Consider the following 19761-nt stretch of genomic DNA (forward strand, 5'->3'; position numbering starts at 1 on the left):
ACATGATCAGATTCATGCAGCTCTGTTTATATATAGGAAGTAGTTAATGTTGTGAAGATACAAATACAGACCAACAGAACGATTTTTTTTCTTAAAGCCATCTTCTGGTTTAGAATAAAATATCCTATGACAGGATTATATGCTGTGACAAGAGATTTTATTTTTCAAATATGGCTGCAACTGCATCTCCCATCTATATGCTTTCCTTACAATATGACCTTGACCCTTCTTCTACGAAGAACTGAGTTCTAGCTCCTCTTCTGAAATCTGGGCAGGTTTGAGATTTGCTTGTAGCAAAAAGAATGTGGTGGAAGTGATGCTGTGTGACTTTTGAAGCTAGGTTAGAAAAAATGCAGCTTCTGCCTTATTTGAATTACTTTTTTGCTTAGAGTCCTGAGTCACTATTGAAAGGAAAAAAAAAAAAAGTCCAACTACTCTGAGTCCATCATGTTCTGAAAAAGGCAAGGCAATAAGGAAACCTTGTATAGGTGCTCAAGTCGTCAGTCTCAGTCTTTTAGTCACCTAGCCCAAACTAGACCTGAGAGAATAATTTCCGGATTATTCCAACACCAAGCCACTGAGCTTTTCTTATCTTCCCTGCCAAGACTCAAGACATTGTGGAGCAAAAATAAGGTATCTCCAGTATACCCTTTCTGAAAATGAGCCACAGAATCCAAGAACATGACAAAATTGTTGTTTTGCACAACTAAGTTTGAAGTGGTTTATTAAGCAGAACACATCAGTAAGCATAATGCAAATTAAAACTGTTTTATCTCAAACAATTTAGACAGCAGAAAACTGTTAACTGACTTAAAAAGTGACGATAGTGATGACAAAGTCAAATTTCTAAAATATGCATTTTATGTACTTAAAAATCCTTTCACAAAATCACTAGGAGAAAAGCAGTATTTTCCAAGTTAATATTATTTAAAATAAAGGGTTTTATTATGTATGTAACTAAATTAATAAATGAACAATAGATATCTGAATTTCATCCCTATGTCTAAGAGGACATGTATTCTAGATGGTAAAATTTTTACTTTTTAAATCTTTTCATTCAGAAAATGCATGAGAGCCTTGTATTTGGCATCACCTTATATTCAAACATTCACAATATACTTTCACACTTTACCAGTCTCTTATACTACTGTTCAACCTAAACTAAAATATACATTCAACAACTTATATCTTCCTTTAAGTTGTCAAAGTTTCCTGCAACCACTCAATTTTAAAGATAATAATCTTAAAATATAGCTGTAAATTGTTTGCAAAAATATATACCTTCTAGCAATATAAAGAAAAAGCAAAAACCGATCCATTGTATTCATTAAAATTATGTAATTTAATTCAAAAAGATTGTTTTTTCTTTAATAAACTAAAACATTCTTGAGAATGGTAAGGTGTTTTTAGTTAAGGTCATCTCAATTTTGTGCCGATGTTAATATCCTAAAGACTAGGTTTTGGTTTTCAACATTTTCATGAAGATATTCCTTCCCGATGTTGGAAGGACCCAAATAACACTCAGCAACAGACCATGTAAACAGAAATTTTTAAGTAATTCTGGAGTCAAAACAAAACAAAAAAACCTGCTAAACTTAGTTCTTTTAAAAACTGGACTGCATTGACATGACAGATATAATTACAAATTGATGCTGATACTCCATAAGCCGCCACAAAAACTTGGTTAATACTCACTAAATATTTCTGAGTTACTTTACAAATTATTCCTTTATTTCTAGCAAAATATTATTATTCTTAAAAACCTGTAATTCCAGTGAACTAGGGGGCAGTTCAAAAACAGGTAACCTAAGATTTAAAAGGAGGAGCTTTAGAGTTAGGTAAACCTATATTAAAATCCTGATTACACTATTTAAAAGCTAAATGCCTTCTCTAAGCTTTACTATTTTCCTCCTTTCTAGTAAAATAGACACAATGGTAGTATCTTTGTGTAGAGGGTTGCTAAGGAAGAGATTTCATATTTAGTAACAATTCTCCTGAACCTTGCTTTTATTGGTGGCAACAACGTGCTCAATTTAAAGGACTATAATTTCCAGTTTTCTTTCAAGTTAGAGTAGCTTCATAAAATGTAAACTGAAGTATACAGGTTGAGTTTCTAGGAAAGTTCTTGAAGAAGCTGATGCTGTAGAGAAGTGTGTCTTTTTGTCCTCCTCCCTAACCCACAGCAGCCATCTTAGAACACAAGGGGATAAAAGCCATGTGCTAAAGATGTGATACAAAAAGCCAGAAGGCCCCTGGATTCCTGAAAACCAGCCATCTTATCATCCTGGCTTCTTTATTATCAAAAATACATTTCTATTGTGTTTCTATTACACACAATTGAACCTAATCTACTACTTAATACAATTTATTATTAGGAATTTTAAAAGACATGTAAAGTTTGCCACAAATAAACTGGTACACTGCAAGTAATCAAAATAATATAATTTTTTGAATCCAAGTAACTGTATTTCAGCAAATCATCAATGTTCTTATTTTTCCCTTGAAGTTGTTAAGTTTGTCATCTTCAATGAATTTATTCTATCAGTAAGAAAATTAACCATTGGTGAATGACCAGGTGGTTATTTTAGAGCCATTTATTAGTCCTTGATTTAAAGAAGCAACTACTGAATACATTTTTTAAAAACTTTCTCTATTCTATCTGAACATCTTCAAACTTCACATAAACTGGCAGTGGTTAAGAAAATATAAATGAGGATAATCCACAGTATCAGTCACTTCCTCTATCACTATATCCTAAAAAATTCAGAGAACAAATTCTCCGCACAAATGATGAACTAGAAGTTGGACAACCTTACTTTCTCTTTTGACTTGCATGAAATGCTGAAGTCTTTTTTCTTTTAAATCCCTTTCACTAAAAACACTGTAGCTTTGGAAAGTCAACTCAGCTTTTTCATGTTTAAACCAAACTTCCCAAATTCCTCATTGATGGAGATAAATTTATGTGTGCCAACAATCAGCAGATACTATATTTTGCTGAGTTTCAGAAGGGCTGTACTCTAGGAGGGCTGAATTTGATCTACAAAACAAGTGTTTGAAGCCTCATGTCCTGATGGTCTTGGGCAATCAATACATGGTAGGTCTAGTATTATACTAGACATTTTGAGACATTATTTGTCAAAGGAACAGTGAATCTGCTTTTTTTCTGGATACAGACCTCAAGTCAAAATGGTAGGCCTTGGATGACCATCTTTGGAATCGGACGCTTCCTGAATACCATCTATGGAGCAGTCTGCCTTTACATCTACTGTCTGGGTATCTATGTTCCTGAATCCCTTCATGGAGAGAGGCCAGTATCTCCTTTCAAGCTAGTCAATTCACTGCCTCCAGAGCCCAAAAAGGAGTAGATTATAGGGTAATCTTTACCACACCATTTGGATTCAACATTCAGTATAAAATCTCCTGCTTATAAACCTCCAGCCTATCAGTGTTTGCAGGGATGTTTTACCAGGCACCAAATGACCCAAGTGCAGCAGCTTGGTTAGATTCCTGCTACCACTTTAAGATAGTTGTTGTTGCAACATCTTTTAACAAACAAAGCATCAGATTAAAACCTTCTTTAGAAAGCTATTTGATTACTTTCTACTTGATTAATTACCAGTATACAGACTTAAGAAAAGGCGTGTCTAGAAGCAGGTAATCAAAAATTATCCAGTGAAAGTGAGTAGCAGTGGCTGAGGGATATCTCCTAACAGCCATGTTTTACTTTATGACACTATCTTCCGTGACCATAGATGACTGGTTCAAAGATAAACATAAGATCCAAGCTGGAACAATCATAATCTTTTTCCTAAGAACTTTAAATTTAAAATGGATATACAGAAAAAATAAAAGTCACTGGAACATAACTGCTTTTGGGCAGCACTGGATATTGCAGGTCCATGATCTCCCTTCACTGAGTTTCCTGGAGGAAATGTGCTCTTTACCTCATCCCTAAATTCTGAGAAATACTCCAATATACTTCTAAAGGTCCTTCTGGATAAGCTAGCTGGAGTCTAACTTTGTTGCCTGCCTGCAAGAAAAAAGAAAACTAAATCCACTAAAGATCAAGAGAATTAGTTACTTCTCAATATGTAGCCTGAAAAACTGTCTTCACTCAAAAATATTAACTAATGCCCAAAAGAAAGATGGTACTCACCTAACCTATTGGTGGAAGTAAACAAACAAAAGAAATGCACATTTCCCTTGATTTAGGAATTATAGATGACAAAATTTACCCTTCATAAACAAGCACACAAACATCCTTTGATGATTCGCCAATTCTATTCCTAGAATTTAACCTACAGAAACACTTAAACAAGTAGACAAAGATGTATAAGGAATACATACTCAATATTGCTTTCAACAGTGAGAAATTTTAAATATTATACACATGTATGAAAGAGGAACATAGTTATAGTACAGCCATACAATAAAATACTCAGTAGCCAGCCATTAGAAAGGATGAAATAGATCTAAATACACTGACACAGAAAGATATCTAGACAGTATAAATGAAAAAACCAAGAACAGTATTCATATAACCCCTCATATAACATACATAAACCCCTCCTACCACATATAAATACATACATACATTCATAGAAAAAAAGTCTGGAAAGATATATATTAAACTTTTAAAACTGGTTATCTTTGGAGAACGGTAAAACAACGCCTTTATTTTCAGCTTTATTTATTTTTATATTGTAAAATTGAATGTATTACTTTTATAATCATTAAGAAACAGTTTAAGAAAATCATATATCATGGAAAAATATAAAGAGAAAATTAAGAGGCCCTACAGACAAAGTAGAAACCTTTATTAAGTGGTAAGTATATACTTCTATATACTTTACACATACACAAAATGTGGCTATATTTCAAAGATAATAATTGTGATAATAAAATAATTACTTAAAAAAGAGTAAGACTTATAATTCAGACTAACTTGCTGAAAATATTAAGAGGGTATGATGAGATCTCAACTAAATCATACTGGATCATCGCATTAATTAATCCTGTTATAAATAAATACTCTATTTGGACTTACAGTTATTATCTATCTAAAGACATGACCGGTTTTTTTTATAAAATAGTACTTACAGTTCTCTACAATTTCATCAAAAACTGCACTAGTTTTCTCCTCAAACTGAAAAAGGAAAAAAAGGGAAAAATAACATTAGAATCATAGTCTTCCAGTGTACTTTTTGATATCCCTCCTGACTCCCCCAAGAGCTATAATTTTCAACCCAAAATATACAAATACAGAACATAAACAAAAACACTGCCAAATAGAGTAAGAAAAAATTTAGAATGAGCGAAATAAGTTCTCAGGCCAAAACTCATAAACCAAAGAGGAAGAGATAATACATGCCCTCACTATAAAAGAGAAAAATTTTTTTTTTTGGTGGATACAGGTTTTCATTTTGGGGGGAAGGACCTAGGAGTGGAACTGCTAGGCCATATGGTAGTTGTACATTTAACTTCTTTAAAAAACTGCCAACTGTTTTCCATAACGGTTGTACCATTATACACTTCCAACAATGTATCTCCATCATTTGTCAATCTTTTTAACCTCAGCCATTCTAATAGGTATGAAGTATCTCACTGTGGAGACTAATGATGTTGAGTATCTTTTCATGTGCCATTTGTAAATCTCTTTTGAAAAGCGTTTATATCATTTCACATTTTTTATGGGGCTGTTTCTTTTCTTTTTATTGAATTTAAGAGTAAAATCCTTTGTTAGAGAATGTATTGTATTTTTCTCTCAGTCTCTGGCTTGCCTTCTCATTTCTTACTTTTTGTCTTTCAAAGAACATAAGTTTCTAGGCTTTTTTTTTTCACTTAATCTTAGCCCAAAAGCCAAAAAGCCAAAAAGCGATAGTTTTTAGTTTTAAATGTTTAGTTTAATTTATTACTTTTTAATTTTGTTTTGTTTTTTTGTGTGCCTGATCACAAATTTTCTTCTAGACGTCTTACAATTTTAGATGTTCATGTAAGATTATGATTTGTTTCATCCTAATTTTTACATATGGTATAGAAAAAGGTAGAGGTTCAATTTTGTCCCCCATAAAGTTCCTTTATTTTTTTAAACTTTATTTTATTATTAGTTTCAAGTATATAGTACATTGGTTAGATATTTGTACAGTTTATAAAATGATCTCCCTAATTGCTCTTTCTCTTCTCTGGCTCTCCACCTAGCCATTACATTAATGCTAACTGCATTCCCTATGCTCTGCTCCCCATCTCCATATGACCATCTATCAACTACTAATTTGTACTTCTTAACGCTTTACCCCTTTCTCCCAGCCCCCCAACCTCCCTCCCCTCTCGCCGTCATCAGATTGTTCTATTTGTGAGTCTGAAAAACACTTATTTTTTAAAAATCACTTTTATGTCACAAGAGGATCATATAAATTTATAATAAAAAATACAGCCAATAAGTGTTCTAAATAAACACTTATTGAGAACTTGGTAACATTTATTGAGAATTATGCAAAACTTTGAATCAAAATTGAACAGAACATCAGCATCAACAGGTTTTGCTATTAGGTTAAAGCCAGAAATAAGCTGATCTTTAAATGAAAGGGAGCCATGTTACATGGATGGTTGCTATTTTAATATGCTAGGGCCTAAGACAGAAGTAAAGCCAAGTGTGAGATAATTTCAGATCTTTAAAAGACACAGAGGGGGAAAAATGTAAATCAGAGGCAATTCCACCTGGGGGCTAAAGACACTAGCATGCTCCATTTCTGGTCTTTAAAGGTCTCCTCACTTCGGCAAGTGTGAGCATTCCAATTTCCTGTTTCCCTGCCACTACTCATCGATTTGGCAAGAATACAAGAAAGGCTACTTCTTGATAAACGTTGCCTACTATATAACCCACAGTGTCTCTTCATTCAAGGGAGAAATGTTTAGAAGAATAAGAACAATCTAGCTACCTACACATCTGCAGAGGAAACACAACTACTACAGTAATCAATAATATGACAGTCGTAAATGCAAACAACCAAGGATCCCAGGCTCCTGAAAGAAATTACCGTGAAAGAGAAGGTCAAGGTAAACAAAGAGAACAACTACTCCAGAAAAAAAATCAATTAATGTACAGAAAAGAAACTTCTAAAAAGTATTTCAAGTGGTTTCTGAGATGACTGAGAGGCTACAGATGCAAATAAACAAACATAGATGGCCTTGAAAAAGAGACATGAGAGGATATTCGAAAATAAATGACAGAAAAAATTAAAATTTTATTGGACAGGCTACTGACAAAGTTCTCAGTTTCAAAAAAATAAAACAAAAAAAAAATCAAAGATCTGGAAAAGATATTTTATATAACAACATGAAAGACAACCAGTAGGTCTAACAGCAATCTCAGAGGAATCCCTAAAGGAGAAAACAATGAAAAGATGAAGTAATACAAGAAAATTTCTCTGAACTAAAAATATGAACATTCGAGATCGAATAAGCCCACCAAATACCAAAGTTAATGGAAAAAAGATACATCCTGATGAGATTTCAGAATTCCAAAAGAAAACATGAAGAATAAAGAAAGCTATAGTGCAAGTGATTCATAAAATGCATTTAATGTAACTGAATTCAACTATATAAACAATGAAAAGGAAAGGAAGGCAGAGAAACACTAAAGCCACTCTACCTACCACTCCATTCATGAGTTATATTCCAGAATGAAAGGGAAATAGGAGAGGACTCTGCAAGGCAAATCATGAAAGCACTTGTCTGCACTGAGAGGGATCCAAGTGTTTAAACATAATGCATTTTTGTACAATATTTCCCCTAGAAATTTATGTAATGCTCAACCAAAGAAACTACAATCATACTCAATGTTATAAGAAAAAAATGATATTGATGATATTACTAGAGTGGTATGTCTATAGTTTATGGATGACTTAAAGGGATTTTCTAAGGTAATTTGTACTATGTACTATTTCATCTTGTGCGTTGATTATAAAACCTAACTGCTGACTAATACTATGTTCTATAAGAAACAAGAACCAGACTGACATCGCACTTCTCTGCAAGCTGGAAGACAAAACATCAATGACTTCCACATTATAAAAGGAAAGAAGATTTGGAATTGAGACCAAATTTTATTATGAAAACTATTTAACAAAATGAAAATAAAATACATTAATTAAACTTATACTGAATACAAGAAATAGTAGCAATTGATTATGACTCAGACGAAACAAAGAAACTAGATGGGAAGAACATCAGGAGCTGACACTTCAGTAGACACTTTCAAGTGGCAAAAATTCCAGGATTAAATTTTCTTCTCTATGGTTTAAAACCAAACCCTGTTTTCCTACCTCTCAGCCTCCCTCTCAAGTAGAAAAAACACAAGGACTAAAACATTGCCTTCAGATGCCAAACCATTTATATGTTTGTTTACAAATAAACACAATATCATCCAGCAAGTCCCTTTTATTGACACTGCATAAACATTTCAAAACCACACAGACAAAATAGATTAGTAGCTGGACTGCTGGAGGGGTGGGGAAAAAAGAGAGAATAGAGTACTAATTGGTACAGGATTTCTTTTTCGGGTGATGAAAATGATCTAAAACTGTAGTTACACAACTGTGAAAATACTAAAAATTATTGAATTGTACACTTTAAATGGGTGAATTGCATCACATATGAATTATATCTTTATAAAGCTGTTTAAAAACACACAGAAAAAATACACTCGACCCTTGAATAACAGAGATTTGAACTACACAGGTCCTCTTATGTATGGACTTTTTTCAATAGATACTGTGAATGTGTTTTCCTTATGATTTTATTAGTAACATTTTCTTTTCTCTAGCTTACTTTATTCTAAGAATACAGTATATAATACATATAACACACAAATATGTATTGGTTAACTTTCTGTTATCGATAAGGCTTCTGGTGAATAGTAAGTAGGCTATTAGTAGTTAAGATTTGGGGAAGTCAAAAGTTATACACAGAATTCCAATTGCATGGGGGAGGGAGTCGGCATCCCGAACCCCACATTAAGAGTCAACTGTAAACTAGCTCAAATATGACAGGGAATTTATTGGCTTATGAAAGTAAAAAGTCTGAAGATTAGGTAAGCTTCAGACACACTTTTATCATTGTTTTAGCTCCCTTTTTTTATACATCTCTCAACTCTTGCCACCTCTAAGTTTCACCTTCATCCGTGCACCACATCATCCACAAAAGGAGAGACTACAGATGCCCCACAACTCCTAGCAATGTTTCTGAGTATTTAATGGACTGGACAATCTCATAACCAGTCAACAACTGGCCTAGGTTTTATTTCCTGAACCAATTACTTCATCAGGAAGGAGGCATTACCTTGTTTGGCTTAGACAATTCATGACGTCTACTCAATCCACTTAGACCATCTGTATGCTACACAGTGGGGAAAAAGGAGTACCAGTCGTTGGGGAATCAACCAGCGTTCATTCCAGTGAACTAATGAACTCATTTTTCCCTGACTGGTGACATGTTTAAGTGGCAAATAGCAAAAAATAAGCTGAGGAGTTTCTTGGGTTTCTTTTTCCGAAGGCCACCCCATTCATCTAAAGACGCATTTGGCTAAATGCACAGCATACAGTCTTATAGACCAAGGGTCCCCAAACCCTAGGCCACTGACCAATGCTGGTCTGTGGACTGTTAGGAACCGGGCCGCACAGCAGTAGGTGAGCAGCAGGCAAACGAGCGAGGCTTCATCTGTATTTGCAGCCGCTCCCAAGCACTAGCAAAACCACCTCAGCTCCCTTCAGATCAGGCATTAGATTCTCATAGGAGCACAAACGCTACTGTGAACTACGCATGCGAGGGATCTAGTGTGCACGCTCTTTTTGAGAATCTAATGTCTGATGATCTCAGATGGAGCTGAGGCAGTGATGCTAGCATTGGGGAGTGGCTGCAAATACAGATTAACATTAGCAGAGAGGGTTGACTGCACAGAGACCATAATAAATCAACTGCTTGCAGACACAAATCAAAACCCTATCAGTGAATGGCAAGTGAGAAGCTGTATCTAGTGGCAGGCTTTATACTGGCAAGTGAGTTGATGTACTTCAATTGTAGAGCTGCATCTGGTGGCAGGCTTTAAGTCAGAATCCGACACTTATTTTAGTCAGCACGTGGCCCACCCATTATTTTATTTACCATTTCTGTCCACACCTCTTTACCATACTGCACATTTGTCTCAGTCACAGTTTTGGTGAGCCCACAAGCTAACCCTGGCCAAATGAGTATAAACAAGCATCACTGGAGAGCTTCTTTGAAAAGAGAGATAGACCCAGTGATGAGACAGCAGAAGACTCTAAGACTACCAACAAAAAGAAAGCTGCATTTAAAAGGAAATAGCAAGAGTCCTATTTAAATTACGGGTTCACTGCAACCGGTGATTCACACTCTCCAAGCCTGCTTTGTATAATATGTGGCAACCAATGAAGCCATGAAACTTTCAAAACTGCTTCACCATATGGAGACAAAGTACCCTGAATTAAAAGACAAGCCTTTGGAGTTTTTCCACAGAAATAAAACGTGAACATGAACAGAAGCAATTATTGAAGACCACCACTTCACGAAATGTATCTGCTCTGAAAGCATCACTCTTAGCAGCTAACCACAATGCTAAAGCTAAGAGGCCCTTTACTATTGGTGAAGAGTTGATCCAGCCTGCTGCTACAGATATTTGTCATGAACTTTTAGGAAAAGCTGGAGTTGAAAAGGAGGCAAGTGTTCCTCTTTCGGCTAGCACCATAACTAGATGAACTGATGAAATAACAGAGGATATTGAGGCACAACTGTTAAGAGAGAATTAATGAGTCACTGTGGTATGCAATCTAGGTTGACAAGTCTACCAATGTTCACAATGAGACAACAATACTAGTTTTTGTGCAATCTATTTTTCAGAGTCTCTGTATGAGAGCCACTCCAAAGATTTTTTTAGAAAAACAGGCACCATGGCAGCAAATTTCAGTGACACAGAACAGGCCGCAAAATTTGCTTATTTGTGTAACATATTCAACTTGCTTAACCACCTCAAATCTGTCACTTGAAGGAGAAAACAACAACCGTGTTTCAAGTCAGCAGAAAAAGTGGCTACATTCAAAGCCAAACTGGAATTATGAGGGCAACAAGTGAACACTGGGATTTTTGACGTTTCAAACATTAGCAGAGATTTTGAAAGAGACTGAACCAGGGCCTTCTTTCTCCCAGCTGATGATTTATTTCAGCTTTCAAGTTTAAGTATTACTTTCCAACCACAAAAGACCCCAAACTGGAAAGGAATGGATTCACGACCCATTTATGAATAAGCCAGGTGAATCAACTTTGTCTGTGCTAGAAGAGGATCAACTGCTTGACATCACCAATGATGGTGGCCTTAAAAGTATGTCTGAGACAACTTCAAATCTCCATACATTCTGGATTAAAGTCAAGGTGGAATCCTGAGATTGCCACAAAAACACTCAAAAGCCTGCTTCCATTTCCAAACTCCAATTTTTGTGAAGTAGGGTTTTCTGTAGTGACAGCAACCAAAATGAGATTACGGAATAGATTGGTTATAGGCAACACACTTTGGGTGTCACTGTCTCCAACTCCCTCAGACGGGACCATCTAGTTGCAAGAAAGCAAGCTAAGGGCTCCCACTGATTCTGCATTATGGTGTTATATAATTACTTCATTATATACTACAATGTAATAATAATAAAGTGCACAATAAGTGTAATGTGCTTGAATCATCCCAAAAACATTCCCCCGGTCCCAGGTCTGTGGAAAAACTGTCTTCCACAAAACTGGTCCCTGGTGCCAAAAAGGTTGAGGACCACTGTTATAGACAGGCTACCTGAATGCAAGGAAGCTCTCATGTCAAGACAAAACAGATCAGAGTTAATTTAGCTTTTGCAGTATGGAAAAGCACCTAAGCGAGTAGCTTAAGATAGCACAGTAGCCTCAAGTAAGAAAGAAAGCTAGAATGCCCCAAAAAATGAACCTGGAGTGGTCCAAATAATGTCCTGGCATTGCTCCACCCATCCTCCTTTCAGTGGGGAAGTGGGAGAGACAGAGAAGCCTAGGATCCTCCATTGAAAGGCCACGGAAATGTAGGCTACCATTAAAAAAATCCATAATTATAATTCCAAAAATGAGAGCAAACAGATTACTATGGAGAGTCTATCTTTCCTAACTATAAGTCTCTCTGTTTTCATCTTCCTCCTATGATATATACCAATGTCATGTCACTAGAATGTAAGCTAATTAAGAGTATTTTTTTGATACAACCAAAATACCTAGAATGGTGTCTGGCATATTGTACACACTCAATAATTACTTACTGATGAATGAGAGATTAATGTCCCAGGCACTGGATATTAGAAACTATAAAAACATACATACAGTACTCTCCATTCTCCCTCTGCTACCCCATAACCTCCACTCTGTTCTGCAAGCGGCCTCAGCTGTCCACATACAACCTTCCTGCAGGCACCTTTAACTCTAGAGGTGAATCAGCTCATGGCAAAACTTGTCTGCCTGACTCTCTAGTATAGATAATTTAATCACTTTAGCTCTCTGGACAAAACCATAGGTAGATGAATAGATCGACAGAGAGAGAGATAAGCAGGCAGACAGTATTTTTATTCAAAAGCTATTCCTGAATAGTCTTCAGATTACTCTGTAAGGTCTCCCAGATCCCTTCAAATACTACTGTAGGACAAGGTTCCATAATGGATACGCAAGGTGCACAGCACCATCAGAGACTAGGAATCAATAAGGCACATTCTTGTCAGGACATTATATAATTAGTCCCTGTCCAATGAGTTATGGTACCAGATATGGAACATCTCACTTAAAGTCAACTTAAACAAAAAAAATTTTGCTTTCCTGTTTCTGTAGACTAGTGCGTGAGATTAAATGTAGACACCATTTGACCCAGATCTTTGAGTGAATCAGTGTCTTAAAGATAAGTCTACGGCCATGCTACCCTGAACGAGCCCGATCTCGTCTGATTTTGGAAGCTAAGCAGGGTCAGGCCTGGTTAGTACTTGAATGGGACACCACCTAGAAAGACCAGTTGAAGGTGTAAAAAATAAATAAAAATTAAAAAATTAGAGATTGTAAACTGACAAAGTCCTTGCAATCTGTGAGGTCAAAAGGGTTGCCTCGCCTAAAAAAAAAAAAAAAAAAAGATAAGAATTTCTCTATCTTTAATACTTCTCAAATTTTTTTCACTCTGACACAGGTTACTGAGAGTGAGTGACAGCTGGGCTGCCTACTCCTCCCTGGCTGAAAACAAGGAAAAACTTGGCATGAGGGTGGGGTGGGGCTTTGGGTGACTGACAGCCCCCAGGAAGGAGGTCCTGTGTGCTAGAGCCTGGGTTTCTGGGGTGAGGGGTAACCTTGGAGAGATATCTTGCCTGATGGCAGCTAAACCCCGTGAAATACTTGCCAAGTCCCAGTCTGAGACATAATGCCTTCATCTTCAGAGTCTGCACTCTAAGCATGAACAATGTGTGCTGGTCAGGACCTCGTAGATATTCTCTGCATTGTTTACATATAAACAAGAGTGCTTTGCGTCTTCAGTTCATTCCCAAAAGGTGTGAGTGAACACATGGAGTAGAGAGAAAGACATTCTCTCTATATCACATTTAACATTTGCAGTTTATAAGCCACAAATACAGTTTACACATAAATGTCTTGTCAGTCAAATCACAATTCAGTTTTTGTATGAAGATGAAGTGAGAAAAAAAAAGCAAAAACAAACATTTCTTCTACTTCTCATTGGCTATAGCATCTAACAGTTTTTATTATACTATTGCCATCAAACACACAGAGGGCCCTGCATGTGGCTTCCTAAAGAGACTAACTGCTAACCAGTTTGGAAGCAAAGTCAATTAGTTTTAGGTTCTATTTCTACAGTCTTACCACTTATGTTCCCCAACTACCCACTACCAGTTTTTTACTGCTAAAACATTGTGTGGATTCTATCCAATAATGTGCTGGTAAATATTTAATAACTCTGAAAAAAATGCAGGCACCTAAGTTTATTATAATTCATTCTCACAGAATGCTTTCATTGATGTCTTGGGAGACTTCTGTATCCACAGCCAACCTATAACTGCAATGGATGAATGAATGTAGTATTTACCACATGAATGTTGGCTGATGTATTCTTTTACTTCGGTGAGAAAGATGAAAGTAAAATAACCAAGGTGAATGTCCAAATTCCAATTATCCATTCTTTTGCTGAATCATATAACACTTTGCCAGTATTGGAGAAAGTTTCCTTAATTTGTGCAATTCACAATTGTATGAAGATGTTATATTTTAAGTTTAATCTGTATTATAAATACTTCCTCCATAATCACTTCAAGTCTAGACAACCAAAAAAGAAAAAATAAGCCGCCAAGCTGATGCAAAGACATGCCTGCCTGGCCCCTAGGATATATAATTTTATGTACTTTATGTAATTTTAGCTTTAGTTGATTTCCATGGTGCAAGTACTCCCACTGTGGCTGATTTTAAACTACCAGTCTGATGTCACTGGAAGTAGAGTTGGGAAGAGAGTCAGAGTAGCTCACCATTAATGTACAGCTGACTCTTGAACACAGGTTTGAACTGCATGTGTCAACTTATATGCCGATTTTTTCAATAAGTACTGTAACTACATTTTCTCTTCCTAATGATTTTAATAGCATTTTTCTTTAGCTTACTTTATTGTTAAGAATACAGTATATAATTCACATAACACACAAAATATGTGTTAATCAACTATTTGTTATTGGTAAGGATTCCAGTCAACAGTAGGCTATCAGCAGTTGTTTTGGGGGAGTCAAAAGGTATATGTAGATTTTTGAGTGTGCGGGGGTCGGTGCCCCTAGCCACGGTGTTATTCAAGGGTCGACTGTACTTCTATGAAGTTAAGGCAGTAAAAAACTAAAAGACACTACTGAAATAAGATTAACTAGAATTGTTACGTGGGCATCTACCGATAATTTTAAAAGTACTTTTTAAAGCTTTCATTCAAATGTGTTAAACATTTTTAATACAATGAAGCCTCTCAAGTGCAATTTCCTATGCTATGAGATAACTTCATTTTTATGCAAATCTCTATGTATCTGAACTTCTTAATAAAGTAGAGCAACCTTTCCGCCAGAACCACCATCTTCCAGTAATTTACCAAAATGACCAACACAAAGAGGAAGAGGAGAGCACCTGCTATATGTTCTCTTAGTCTTTTAGAAAATATGGAATTGTTCCTTTGGCCACATACACACAAATCTATAAGGTAGGTGATATTGTAAACATCAAGGGAATCGGCACTATTCAAAAGGAATGCCCCACAAATGTTACATGGCAAAACTGGAAGAATCTATGATGTTACCCAGCATGAGGTTGGCACTATTATAAACCAAGGACAAGATTCTTGCCAAGAGAATTAACGTACCTACTGAGCATATTAAGCACTCTCCGAACCAAGCTAGCTTCCTGAAACATGTGAAGGAAAATGACCAAAGAAGAAAGCCAAAGAGAAAGATACCTGGGTTCAACTGACGTGTCAGCCTATTCCACCCAGAGAAGCGCCCTTTATGAAAACCACTGGAAAGGAACCTTAGCTGTGGGAACTCATTTCCTATGCATTCATGGCATGACACGTGTGAAAAAATAAGACCTCTAAGTGGAGTGTGGTGTCCCTTCTTCCAAAGAAATATTTAAAGAAAACTTTGTGTCCAAATAAATAAGGTAGAGCATCAATTAAGGGACAGTGTCTTTGACTCTCTTTAATTTTTTGTTTAATTCAAACCTGCTAGAGAATACTCCTCTTAACATTGTACAAGGAAGTAACACGAACAGTGCTCACGATTAAATGATGGGCAGAGATTCCACAATACCTGCTTGGCCTGGCCTATAATCTCACCAACTAGGTGACAAGAAATTTACAAGTAACACTTAACTTTGTAATAATGTGCTTTTTACTACATGTGTTTAGGTACTTTTTAGCAAATATATTAGCTTTGAAATCAAATGTCTTACTACTCACCCCTCAAGTTTCATGAAAGATTTAATAGAACTTAAAAACCAAACTGATTTTCTTTTTTAAAAAATTGATAACTTTCAATTTTTTTTATTTTTCAATTACAATTGACTTTCAATATTATATCAGTTTCAGGTGTACAGTATAGTGGTTAGACATTTATATAACTTACAAGGTGATCCCCCATAAGTCTAGAATCATACAGTTATTACAATATTACTGACTATATTCCCCATGCTGTACTTTACATCCCTGTGACTATTCTGAAACTGCCAATTAATACTTCTAAATCCCTTCGCCTTTATCACACAGTCCAAGTCCTCTCCCAACTGGCAAGCAACCACTTGTTTCTACTGTATTTCTTTGTTGTCTTTCTCTGACTTATTTCACTTAGCGTAATACCCTCTAGGTCCATCCATGTCATCACAAATGGCAAGGTTTCATTCTATTTTGTGGCTCAGTAATATTCCATTGTATACATGCACCACTTCCTCTTTATCTATTTGTCTATCTATGGATGCTTAGGTTGCTTCCATAACTTGGCTATTGTAAATAATGCTGCACTGAACATAGGAATGCATATATCTTTCTAATTAATGTTTTGGATTTCTTCAGATAAATACCCAGAAGTGGGACTGATGGGTCATATGGTAGTTCTATTTTTAATTTTTTTTTGAGGAACCTCCCGACTGTTTTCCATAGTGGCTGCACCAATTTGTAATCCCACCAACAGTGTATGAGATTTCTCTTTTGCCCCCATCCTCACCAACACTTGCTGTTTGTTGATTTACTGATGATAGCCATTCTGACAGGTGTGAGATGATATATCATTGTGGTTTCAATTTGTATTTCTCTGATGATTACTGATGTTAAGCATCATTTCATGTCTACTGCCCATCTGCATGTCTCCTTTGGAGAAATGCCTATTCAGATCCTCTGCTCATTTTTAAATCAGACTTTTTTTGGTATTCAGTTGCATGAGTTCTTTATATATTTTGGATATTAACTCCTTATCAATGTATCACTGGTGAATATCTTCTCCCATTCAGTAGGTTGTCTTTTTGTTTTCTTGGTTTCCTTGGCTGTGCAAAAACTTTTTAGTTTGATGTAGTCCCATTTGTTTATTCGTTCGTTTCTCTTGCCCAAGGAGACATATCTAATATATATATATATATATTTCTAATATATATATAATTTCTAGGAGTGATATCAGAGTCTACTGCCTATGATTTATTCTAGGAGTTTTATGGTTTCAGATCTTACATTTAAGTCTATAATACATTTTGAGTTTATTCTTGTACATGGTGTAAGAAAGTGGTCTAGTTTCATTTTTTTGCATGTATCTGTCCAGTTTTCCCAACACCATTTATTAAAGAGACTGTCTTTAGCCCATTTTATATTCTTGCTTCCTTTGTCATAGATTAATTGACCATATGGGCATGTGTTTATTTCTGAGCTATTCTGTTCTACTGATCTGTATATCTATTTTTATGCCAGTACCATGCGGTTTTAATTACTGTAGTCTTGTAGTATTGTTTGATATCAGGTAGCATAATACCTCCAACTCTGTTCTTTCTCAAGATTACTGTGGATATTTGGGGTCTTTTCTGATTCCATATGAATTTTAGGATTATTTATTTGTTCTAGTTCTGTGAAAAATGTCATTGGTGTTTTGACAGAGATTTCATTAAATCTATACACTTTGGGTAGTATGGACATTTTAATGTTAATTCTTCCTATCCATGAGCAAAGTTTATGCTTCCTCCATTTATTTGTATCTTTTTTAATTTCTTCTAATTTTCAGAGTACAGGTCTTTTTACATCCTTGGTTAAATTTATTCCTAGGAGTTTTGTTGTTGTTGTTGTCATTGTTTTGATAGCAGTATGGTTTATTAAGCTGTGCCTTAGTACAGGCACTGGGGCTTGCTCATGGTGCTCTTGATATATAAAGCCTGGACGTTCTGCCAGTTCTTTCTAAGCAATAACACCAAGAAATTGACAGCTAAGTGGATGTTGTATACAGCTCATCATCTGTCATCTTCACATGGCCAACAGCCACACCCAGACACAGTACCTTCTTCATCTGGAACTTGATCGTGGATTTCACTTCATCGACTTTAGCTACCATGATCTCATTGTGGGTCAGCAAAGCCCGAGCCCAGGATTCATGGGATCTGCTTAATCAAAGACTCTGAAGCCAAAAAGGCATCATACTTCTTGGCCAGCTTCTTGACTAGTTTTTCTTGTTGAGTTTTATCAGTGCCTCAATATCCATGTGGGGAATATCCACAGCCTTGGCCTCATCACAGTGCTGCTGGTCCCCCAGAACACATACAGAGAACTTTGGGCGGGGAGTGGACTTAAGCCTGATGGTACCCGAGAAGTGTTTGTCCTTCTGAGGGTCACAGTTCTTCAAGCTAATCTGCAGTTCCGTCTCCAAAAACTTGCGGCACTTGCACTGGTTCCCATGCAGGACTTCCCACACCACCTTGTAGAGGGTGTCGCAAAAGACTTTGCTGCTCACGATGCCTGAAAAAGAGCTTGTTTTTTTGATACAGTTGTGAATGGGACTGTTTTCTTAATTTGTTTCTGATAGCTGATTATTGGTGTGCAAAAATGCAACTGATTTCTGAATATTAATTTAGTGTCTTACTTTACTGAATTCATTTATCAGTTCTAATAGTTTTTTGGTGGAATCTTTATGGTTTTCTACATATAGTATCATGTCATCTGCAAATAAGTTTTACTTCTTCCTTTCCAGTTTGGATGCTTTTTGTTTTTCTGTCTGATTGCTGTGGCTAGGACTTCCAATACTATTGAATACAGGTGGTGAAAGTGGGTGTCCTTGTCTTGTTCTTAATACAACACTTTTAGCTTTTCACTGTTGAGTATGATGCTAGCTGTTGGTTTGTAATATATGGCCCTCATCGTGTTGAGGTATGTTCCTTCAATTCTCACTTTGCTGAGAGTTTTTTTAATCATAAATGGATGTTTCATCAGGAATGTTGGCCTGTAATTTTTTTTTTTTATAACGTCTTTGTCTTTTCTTGGTATCAGGGTAATATTGGCCTCATAAAATGAACTTGGGAGCCTTCCCCCCTCTTCAATTTTTTGGAACAGTTTGAGAATTAGGCATTAATTCTTCTTTGAATGTGTGGTAAAATTCACTCATGAAGCCATCTACTCCAGGACTTTTATCGAGAGTTTTTTTGATTATTGATTTGATTTCGTTAGCAGTTATCAGTCTTTTCAGATTTTGTTTCTTCTTGATTCAGTCTTAGAAGATTATATATTTCTAGGAATTTATCCATTTCTTCCAGGTTGTCTAATTTGTTGGCATATAATTGTTATAGTATTTTCTTATAATCCTTTGTTTTGCTGAGGTGTCAGTTACTTCTCTGATTTCTGATTTTATTTATTTGGGTCTTCTCTCTTTTGTCCTTGATGAGTCTGCTTAAAGATTTATCAATTTTGTTTATCTTTTTAAAGAATAAGCTATTGGTTTCATTGATCTTTTGTTTGTTTTTTAAGACTCCATTTCCTTTACTTCCAATCTGATCCTTATTATTTCCTTTCTTCTACTCACTTTGGAACTCTTTGTTCTTTTTCTAGTTCTTCAGGTATAAGGTTAGACTGTTTGAGCTTTTTCTTATTTCTTGAGGTAAGCTTGTATTGCTATAAATTTCCCTTTTAGGACTGCTTTGGCTGTGTCTACAGATTTGGGGTGG

At 35.8% G+C, this 19761-nt stretch overlaps 1 protein-coding gene across 7 annotated transcripts in view; it reads right to left on the reverse strand.

The window, feature by feature from the left end:
• Positions 1-19761, reverse strand: part of ZMYM4 (zinc finger MYM-type containing 4) — a 142477-nt gene that overhangs the window by 86386 nt on the left and 36330 nt on the right. For all 7 annotated transcript variants that reach the window (XR_005650323.1, XR_005650321.1, XR_005650324.1 and 4 more), the window contains one exon: positions 5101-5146. Coding sequence is in view for 1 of the 7 variants with exons in the window: in XM_039850935.1 (XP_039706869.1) it covers positions 5101-5146 (46 nt within the window). In the remaining 6 variants the exon portion in view is untranslated. The remainder of the gene's footprint in view (positions 1-5100; positions 5147-19761) is intronic.

The sequence above is a fragment of the Pteropus medius genome, unplaced genomic scaffold, assembly GCF_902729225.1.
Source record: "Pteropus medius unplaced genomic scaffold, Ma_sr-lr_union100, whole genome shotgun sequence".
Lineage (NCBI taxonomy): Eukaryota > Metazoa > Chordata > Mammalia > Chiroptera > Pteropodidae > Pteropus > Pteropus medius.